Source organism: Nannospalax galili, unplaced genomic scaffold (genome assembly GCF_000622305.1).
Source record: "Nannospalax galili isolate Female #2095 unplaced genomic scaffold, S.galili_v1.0 scaffold33, whole genome shotgun sequence".
In the NCBI taxonomy this organism is placed as follows: domain Eukaryota; kingdom Metazoa; phylum Chordata; class Mammalia; order Rodentia; family Spalacidae; genus Nannospalax; species Nannospalax galili.
The window spans coordinates 3,905,236-3,914,757 of NW_008335436.1; the positions used below are offsets into that span (position 1 = coordinate 3,905,236).

The 9,522-nt window shown below is 40.3% G+C and overlaps 1 protein-coding gene across 3 annotated transcripts in view; it reads left to right on the forward strand.

Annotated features, from left to right (window-relative positions):
* Golim4 (golgi integral membrane protein 4) overlaps positions 1-9,522 on the forward strand; it is a gene marked incomplete at its 3' end in the record, with an annotated part of 87,716 nt that overhangs the window by 44,217 nt on the left and 33,977 nt on the right. For all 3 annotated transcript variants that reach the window (XM_008830130.3, XM_017797393.2, XM_017797392.2), the window contains 3 exon segments: positions 4,828-4,902; positions 6,549-6,598; positions 8,382-8,435. In XM_008830130.3, coding sequence (XP_008828352.1) covers positions 4,828-4,902; positions 6,549-6,598; positions 8,382-8,435 — 179 coding nt within the window.

Consider the following 9,522-nt stretch of genomic DNA (forward strand, 5'->3'; position numbering starts at 1 on the left):
AAGAAAAAAAAAAATTCAAAAAAAAAAACCCCTACACACACACACACACACACACACACACACACACACACACACACACACACACGGGGCGGGGCATAAATGTCTGTTATTTTAGGCCTAAAATTATCTAAAAGCATTAAATATATTCTGTTCTGAAAACTGTATATATTACTTTGGATTTCTTTCCTTCTTTTTTTTTTTTAATCATATTACTTTCTTTAGCCACAACTTTCAGAACTGCTAAACTCCAACTTATTCACTTGAAATTTGATTACATATAAGTGCAATGCAGTTACTGACAAATCTTAATTTTTCCAATAGCTGAGTTGCTTGACATTCATGCCAACCTTTAGTTTCTGTTTTGTAAAGATAAAACCTATTGTAGTCAGATCTGAAGAAAAATTTCCTATACTGTTGGTTCTGCCAAAGAAACATCGCCCTCTTTTGGCTTAAAGAGTTAAGACACTTAGCAGTGCTTTCTGCTGGATTTTCCAATGTTGTTTTCTAATTCTGAGTCAGAGCATTTGGCTCTGAACTTGTGAGAATAAGCATTTCTCCCATAGTGAATGCACACAGCATTCTTTTTCGTTAACTTGCAGATGAAAGTCAGAGTTAAAATGCAAAATGACTTTTGGAAACTGGTATGTTGTTTTAAACTCCTGAGGCCTTTCTTTCTTTTCAATGTGGAAACAAAGTATTTTTCCATTCGTTCCTGAATGGAAAATATTATACACTTTTTAGTAATCAGGGGAGGAGATGAGTATTATGAATTTTCATATTTTTCTCGAGTTCTTTTGTTTCAAATCCTATTCCTGTGCAGGCTTACACAGGATTAAAGAGTTTGAATGCAAAGTTTGAACCATTGTTTTTATACTCCATCCCCCAGACTTGCTTGTGGCTATGAAAATATACATTATATGCCATCTTGTAGCTTCTGTTCAGTTTGACTGATGCTCTTGACTTCAGAGAATAAATAGAAAAAAGAGATAGGTGGACAAGGATTGATTAGTAATCTTTCTTCTAAGGGAAACAATAAACCTTCTAGATAAATCACTAGCTCAAAGGCCTGAGAAACGCATTGTTTCTCTCTCTCTCTCTCTCTCTCTCTCTCTCTCTCTCTCTCTGTGTGTGTGTGTGTGTGTGTGTGCATGATAACTTTTTCTAGAAGTTCACAAAGTCTCTATCTGGTCTATTTTTACTATTTATGAATTTTTATGTAGGAATAGGCTTATAGATTTTAATACACTAAAAGATGATTACTTGCTTTCTCTTTTTAAAGGGATTTTAAAATTATTATTTTTTAATTTTATGTATATGAAGTGTGTAAATACACCCCTGTCCTGCAATGCCTTCAGGGGTCAGAAAAGAACGCTGGGTTCCCCTGGAATTGGAGTTACAGATGGTTTTTGGCTACCATGTGGGTGCTGGGAACTGAACCCAGGTCCTCTACGAGAGCAGCTAGTGCTCTTAACTGCTGGACCATCTTTGCAGCCACTAAAGGGATTTTTAAAGTAAAATAAAACAGGCCAGTATTATTGCCAATGGATTTATAATATGCATATCATAAGTACTATTACATTGTCATTCGTAGCCTTTAATTGTAAGAGTATAAGAACTCATTTAAGTCCACTTGATCTCTTGAAATTTTAAGCTATCATAGCTGAAAACTTATTTGGGTATTTTATAGTATTTATTGATTGTGTGTCTGGTAGCATTCTGAACTCTTGATATACAAATGCCTTTCCAAGTGCAGTGCGATTGTATCCTGATAAACCCATAGTAAGTTGAAAATGTAAGTTGAGGATGTATCTAACATCTGTAAGTAGCTAAATGTCATGGACTAGCTGCATGGTGCATGGTGGAGTATGGACTGTCAACCCCTGTGATCATGTAGCTGATCATGTACCTGTATCACACATCTACAGTGATGGAAAAGTCATCAGAATTCAGAGTATTACCTCAGCTGAACACGTTACTCTTTTATCACTGTAAATTCAAAAACTCAAAATTTTAGTGTATTAATTCATTTAACTCTGACACTAACTCTAACAAGAAGTACTATTGCCATCCCCACACTCTGTATAAAGGAAACTGAAGTGCGAGAAAGCTCAGCACATTGTCCCATAAGAATCTTCACATGCGGAGGATAAAGTTACTAGAAATGGGGGTGCCACCCTCCTCCCCAGGCCTTCTTGGTGGAGATGCTGCGTCTTCACCTCCCTCGTCCGTGTTGCTGTGCTGGGCTGTTTACCTCTAATGGTTGTGACTCCACTCAGGAGCCCTCCAGACTTGGGATCTGCTGCTGCCGTTCCAGTTCTATGCCAGCAAGATCTGGAGTCTTCCACCTATTCGCTTGAAGGCAGTGCGCATGCTTGCTGGTGTCCAGGCTGATGTGGGTCTAGCTAGTGCTCTAGTGCAGGCATCCCTCTTACTTTGTTTTTAATGTTTATGTTTTCGGGAGTTCAGGATAGAACCCAGACAAGCACTCTACATCTGACCTACATCAGCAATCCCTCTGCAGCTTATGTTCTGAGACACATCCTCTCTCAGAACCTGGAGCTCACTGGTTTGGCTAGGCTGGCTGACCAGAGAGCTCCACGAATGCACTTTCTTCCCTCCGCTCCCACAGCACCGAGGTTACAGGTGCGTGCTGCCGCACCTGGCTTTGTGTGTGGGTGCTGGTGATCTGACCTCAGGTCTTCTTGATTGTGTAGCAAGCGCTTTGCCACCCGACCTGTCTCCACAGCCCTGTAAACTTCCGATTTATCGACTCCCGGTATGTTTCTCCTCCTGATATAATTCCTCTAAGATTCTGATCGCCCAGGTCAGGGTTTGGTTTTATGGGTTTCTATGGTACTAATCTTTAATCTTTTCCTGCCTCATTCCAAAAATCATTCAAGATGGGGTTTTAGTACCAATCTAAGAAACTCCTTTGTTATAATTGGCTTTTGAAATTTGACCAAGGAGCTTATCCAATAATATGTATGCTAAAACCATAACTTCTCAAGAGTGGATATATGCAGCTTTTTGAAACACAACTATTAGAACAATTTGCACACTTCTGTTCAGATGGTGACTCCATAAATGTGGAATTGTAGTGAATGATTTTATGGTAATAGTAGGGGGAAAGGATGGTCTTGTGAATACATATGCACTCTGGAGGAGGGAGGCAGTGGGGCAGGGCCGACTACATCAGTGGGCTGAGGAGAAAGATGAAATCAGAGTGGGCATGCTGTATAGGAACCATGCCATGTCTGTCTGGGTGGCCACAAGCGCCCTAGTGGTTACAAAGCACAAACAGAGATATGAGTAGAGGCAGGTCTGTGACTGCTATTAACTGGGGTCCTGGGGGTGAAGGTTAATAGGTGATGCTAAGATAGCAGCAGTGTAGAAAGTAGAGGACCCTGTGGGATGACGACCAGGAAGGAAGGAGAGCAGTGGTCCCTAGTAGCTGGCAGCTGTGATTGAGGAGGTCAGCAGGAGATGCAGGCAGGGAAGGAGGAGGGGAGTTGCTGGGATCCAACAACCTTGGCAGCAGCCTTTTGTATGGGGAAAGTTCTGTGTTGTGCACAGACAGCTACTGACTAATGATGGAATTGCATCTAGCCAAGGGGAGCTTGGGTCTGGTCAAAGAATGGAGTAATGAAGTTGGCTTAGCTTGCCAGGGAATGAGATCATAGTTAACATAATGCTGCACAAACAGGAGTCAGAGGGTGCACCAGAAACTGAATTCACCCTCTCCTCTGCACTTACTGCCTGTTCCGACCAGTCTGCAGCTGAGGCGTCTATCCCCCGAGAAAGCCCGAGACACACTGGTTGGTTTCTTTGGCACCTCTTAGATTTAAAACAAAACAAAAAAACTAAAAACTTTTCAATAGCTTAGGCCTATAACCACAGCCTCAGTTTGTCAGTTATTGTCTGGTCTAGTCCAGCATAGTCAACCATATCTCATTCATTCTGAGGTTGTTTGTCCCTCTCACAGCTCTGCTGGCTGCAGATGCACACAGCCTGTGGGCACTGAGAGCTGTGTGGTGAGTGTCATCCCTTATTTTCTAGACATGTACCTCTTTCTTACTACTCATCAGACATTTCTGGCCTCTTCAGTGTGGCTAAGGAGGCAGGGAGGAGAGAAGGCAGAAAGACTATCCAGGATGAATGTCCATTTACCATCATAGATGGTGGACTTGACTCATGGGTACATTCACAGGCTGTTTGGGAAGTCTTCTGCTTTCTGTCTCTGTGTGTCTCTCTCTCCCATGTTTCCTTGGACATGGAGCAGAGGCAAGAGATTCTCCTCTTTCTTCATAATGGCATGCTGTATAGCTTTCCATGGCCATTGGTCCAGTGTGTTCTGACTGAGGTGCGGGGCACAGTGACTTTGCAGTACTTGTGGGCTGTCTAGGTAGAAACGCTTCTAGTGCTGACGAGGGAGGTGACAGCAGGAAACGTAGATGAAGGAACAAGAGTTGCATGGACTGTGGCTGAAGTCAAGCAAGTGGACACAGTTGCCCAGAAGAGACGGTGGACCTCGTAGAGATACATGGTTGAGAGGAGGGGGAGAGAAGTTGCTGGATAACGGATGTATTGGAGTGTTTTCCTGGGAGTCAGCCCAGAACCATGTCTATTAATATGTATATTATTTACCCAGAATTCGGAACTTGAATACATTTTCCTGTTTATTCTTTACCCAGAATACGAAACTATATGTTTTTACTTCATTGGGCTGTGGGTTTTATACTGTTTTCTTTCTATTTTAAAAATAACTATTGCTTCTACTTTAGAACTTTTAATCTCTGAAGATGAACTCCAACTCTCTCTTTTTTCCAGTTGTCTATGAGCACAGATCAAGACTAGAGAAATCTTTGCAAAAGGAAAGACTTGAACACAAGAAAGCAAAAGAAGGTAAGAAAATGATGTAACTTGTGTCCTGTGCTGTTCTCATACCCTTCTTTGAAGCATCATGTATTTGATTTATGATTTTTTTTTGGTCATTTTGAGACAGGGTCTCCTGGTAGCCCCAGCTGTCCTGGAACTATGTAGACCAGGCTGGCCTTGAACTCACAGAGATCCACCTGCCTCTGCCTCCCGAGTGCTGGGATTAAAGGCGTGCGCCACCACACTCAGCTTGATTTATGATTTACTTTTTGGTAAGATATTTCTCAAATAAGTCTTGAAGCCAGGGCTACAGATAGGCAAAAAAAGGATAGGCAAAAAAAGAGAGGTCACTAAATGTGTCAGGTACAGTGCAGATACTTTTTACACTCAATGATGGGACAGTGTCCCCTTTTCTCCTTTGTTGGGGGAAAACCAGGGCTACAGATGGGCAAAAAAAGAGAGGTCACTAAATGTGTCAGGTACAGTGCAGATACTTTTACACTCAATGATGGGACAGTGTCCCCTTTTCTCCTTTGTTGGGGGAACTCAAGTCAGATAACAAGTAGCAGATTTATAAGCTTTACCACCCAGGTTACATTCAAAGGTCCTCACTTCCTTCAACCCAAAGAGAATCCTCTGTTAGAAACTCAAGATTAGATTTAGAGCCTTTCATTTTGTTTCTGCACTCCTGATGTAGTTCATTGGTTTTGTACACCTTATTGCAGAAATAACACATGATTTTCCATCTGATGATTGCATAGGTATATTACCAATACCTCAAACTTCTGTGCTCCGTTGCGGGGTGGGGAAGACATGCCTCATTCAGAACATAAAGACTTCTAATACACACACCAACTCACACCTATAACATAATGTGCTGCTTCCACTACCTGGAGTCTTTTGACTAACACATCTGTTTTTATGATTTCTTAAAATCCTTTCCTGGCACAGCTTTTCAGTTTGAAAATTAACATTTAGCACAAGTTTTAGGCAATGCTATTTCTTTTTATCTGAATTCTTGGCGAAAACATGGGCTCTGACATCCAGTTTTTGACTGGAGATTGCTTGCATTATTTTTAATTTATTCACATTTTGTAATAAATCTTGAAGTTTAATCCTGTGAATCCCTTTGTGGAATCGTACCGTGAGCAGGGAGGACAGTACCATGCAGATGGTCTCCCAGCCCTTGGCTGAAGCAGACATTAGAATTTTTAAAATTCTTTGGGACTTGGATTTCTTCTAGAGCAGAGTGATTTTATAGAGCCATCTAGTGGATAATAAAGTTTTCAGAGCATTGAAGACTACTTGGTGTTTCTTTTCCTTCCCTAAAGGGTTTTAGTGTGCCATCTAGTGGATAGCTATAAATCACTCAAATGTGTCCACAAATAAGTCCCATGTGTTCCCCCGCAGCCCCCCCCCCGCCCATTTCAAAGAATATTCATATAGAGATGTTCAGACACACGTTTAATCACCCAATTTCTATTGCACAATTTTGTCATGTTTTCTAAACTTCAAAAGGCAAAATAAAAGGTATAAATCAACAAATAGATTGGTTTGAACTGAAAAAGCATTTCTGCAAGTCTGAATAAAATTTGACTTTATTCTTTTAGATATTTGAAAGTTTCACAGTGGATTAACATATATTCTATTGTCTCTATTTTTGTCTTTCCCAGATTTTCTGGTTTATAAATTAGAAGCACAAGAAACGCTAAACAAAGGAAGGGTAAGTTTTTATTCTGTTTTCTTCTCTTAATTTGTTTCGTGAGACTTGGAGAAAACAGACATCTTGCTGCAAAAGTTCTTACCCTGTTGGTTTCTAGGATTGTAGGCAGGCACACTTTTTGTTACCAAAAAATTCAAAGATGAAAACTTTAAATATTTCCTATTTAAAACTTATCTTTTCTTGTCACATTGACAATGATTAGTGGTAGATTGGGGAGAGCTTCAATGATTCATACAAGTGAAAGACGTTTGTTTGGTTTAGTTCTGGCTTTCAGAGACAGGGTCTCATAGAGCCCAGACAGGGCTCAAATCACTCTGTAGCAGAGGACAACCTCGAATTCCCAGAGCCTCCTGCCTCTGCTTCCCTAGTGATGGGATTACAGGCATGTGCTGTTGTGCAGTGCTGTGAAGGTTATTTTTATTCAGTCATTTATTTGTTTGTAGCCTCTCTTTTCTATGAAATATACTTTCATTTGTCTTTCCAAATGTAGCAGCCAACATGAGACCCAGCTTAGAGTTGGCATTTTCAAGCATTTGAAGAATGAGTTAAGAACAGATTGATTGATGTTGACATTTTAAAAGATTTTAAACTCAAAATTAGCTTGAGAAAAGCCAGTCTTTCTCTTACACTAAGAAAAATGTGTGCACATTAGTTGACTAAAACATTAGTGTTTGGGGATTTCAAAACTGAGAAAAGTCATTTTTCGGTTTTTAATTGCCTGAGGGTTTCAGCTGACTGCGTTTGTTTTTGAAAGCCCCAACCAAACCTGTGTGTACTCTGCTGTACATTTTGTAATGTAACTTCTTTATAAAGTAAAAAAATCAAAAAGCAAGCAAGCAAAGAATAGAATAATAGAGCAAAAATATACTTTATTTTAGAAGCTATAAAAATATGAAAACCCCAGAGTATACCTGTGTGGGTATACTCAACAGCAGGGGCTGTTGAGTAAAAAAACAGCGTAGCAAAGGGGGAGAGAATGCGCCAGTGGCTTCAGTGCACTGACAGGAAACGGCAGCCCAGGCTGTGGAACAGGAGGCTGAATGTGACAGCTGCTCCCTGGGAGCGCAGGGATTGCCTGAGAACATGGGCCCAGAAGGTGGAGTGCAGCTAGCATCAGCTTGAGCTGATCTCCAGTCCTCACTCTACTACAGACTTTCTCTCTCTGGTGGTAAAATGACTGAATCTATGCCCACTCTCTGAAGTTGAGGGAAGGAGATCACCCTTTCACTTCCCTCGGTTAAGCCATGCTGACTTTGTGAGACCTGCTCTTAGCTGATGTCTGTTTCCCTCCTACCTTTCCTGGGCACTGAACACTGTATTAGTTGTACACAGTGAGTGAGAACTTCATCGCCCTGTCTGGGCCTCTGAGCTTCTTCAGAATATGAGAGACAGAAGTAAATTATCTCTAAAAGCCCATCAACCTATCATTTTATGATTCCACTCCCAGATTTTCATCACTAACATGTAACAACCCATGAGAATGTTAAAACTTCATTTCAGCTATTAAATAAAGACGTGGGTGTTTGGAGGTGTGGCTCAATGGTAGATGATTGCCTAGTGTATGCAAAGCCCTCAGTTCAACCCCCAGTACTGCTAAATAATTAAATAAATAAATGTGAACTAAAGAGATGGCCCTGGAGCCATGCTGGTTCAAACAGAATTTAATTTACTTTCCAAAAGTGAAAATGAAAATCTTTTATTAGGTGATTAAACCCGTCTAAGCAAAATAACCGGTCCCATTGGCTATCTTTTGTTGATCTTTTTTTTTTAAATTTATTTACAGCAAGATTCTAATAGCAGATACAGTGCATTGAACGTCCAACATCAGATGTTGAAAGTGAGTAGCCTAATGTTCTATATGTATGCAACAAGGGAGTAGACACTATTTCAACGGATTAATCTTTAAAGTCATAAAAGAAAATTTGTAGAAGATTGACTTGTGTTACAAATAGTATATAAAGTCATAGTTGGCTGAAGATTGCTTGTAATTGTAAGGACCTAACATGATTTTACCTTTTAAAAAAGAGTATAGTTGGGGCTGGAGAGATGGCTCAGCGGTTAAGAACACTGGTTGTTCTTGCAGAAGACCCGGCCGGGCTCGAATCCCAGCACCCACATGGCAACTAACAACTGTCCATAACTCCAGTGACAGGGGACCCCACAGTGTCTTCTGTCCTCCACGGGCATTGCACAACACGGTGCTCTCACATACATGCAGGCAATACACACATACCCATAAAATAAAAATATTTTTTTTAAAGTTTAAGAAAAAGCATAGTCAGTGCACTATCCTTCAGACTAAGAATTATTTCTTAATTTGGTTCTCCTTGGTATCGTTAAAGTCTTTTGTTTGCTTGCACAGTGGTTTTCTTTAGGCTTTTTCTTTTATCTTAGACACACTGGAGTCAGTAGAACTTGTAAAATGCTTCCTCATTTGCTACTGATGTTTAATAAATGTACTTTTACCTAGCATAGGAACATAATGTATTATTTAAAGGTCCTCCTTCTTTGGACCTTGGGTAAAACTCATTATGATGTGTCGGAAAGGCAAGAGCACGCAAAGCAAAATTTAGAAGAGAATCATTGTTTATATCAAGCTTGGAGAGAGGAGTAGCAGACCGTTCTGCTCATGTGCAAATCCTGCCACAGTCTCTACCCCACCCTGTCCCCATCCATTAGTTTAATGTTTTGTTACTGTTCATATCAGTTGCTTACACACTTTCTATTGAAAGTAAAGATTTTTCTGTCTTCAGGAGTGTAGTGTGTGACTTAAAGTAGTCCATCCTTCTGCATTAAGGATTTAAGACTATAGAATTTTGCTTAGTTTTAATTACAGTGTAGAATGTTAATAAAGATCAAATAAAAAAGAATTAATTCTAAAAGCAATTACTTTCCCCAAAGGAAAGACAGGTTCTCTCTCTCTC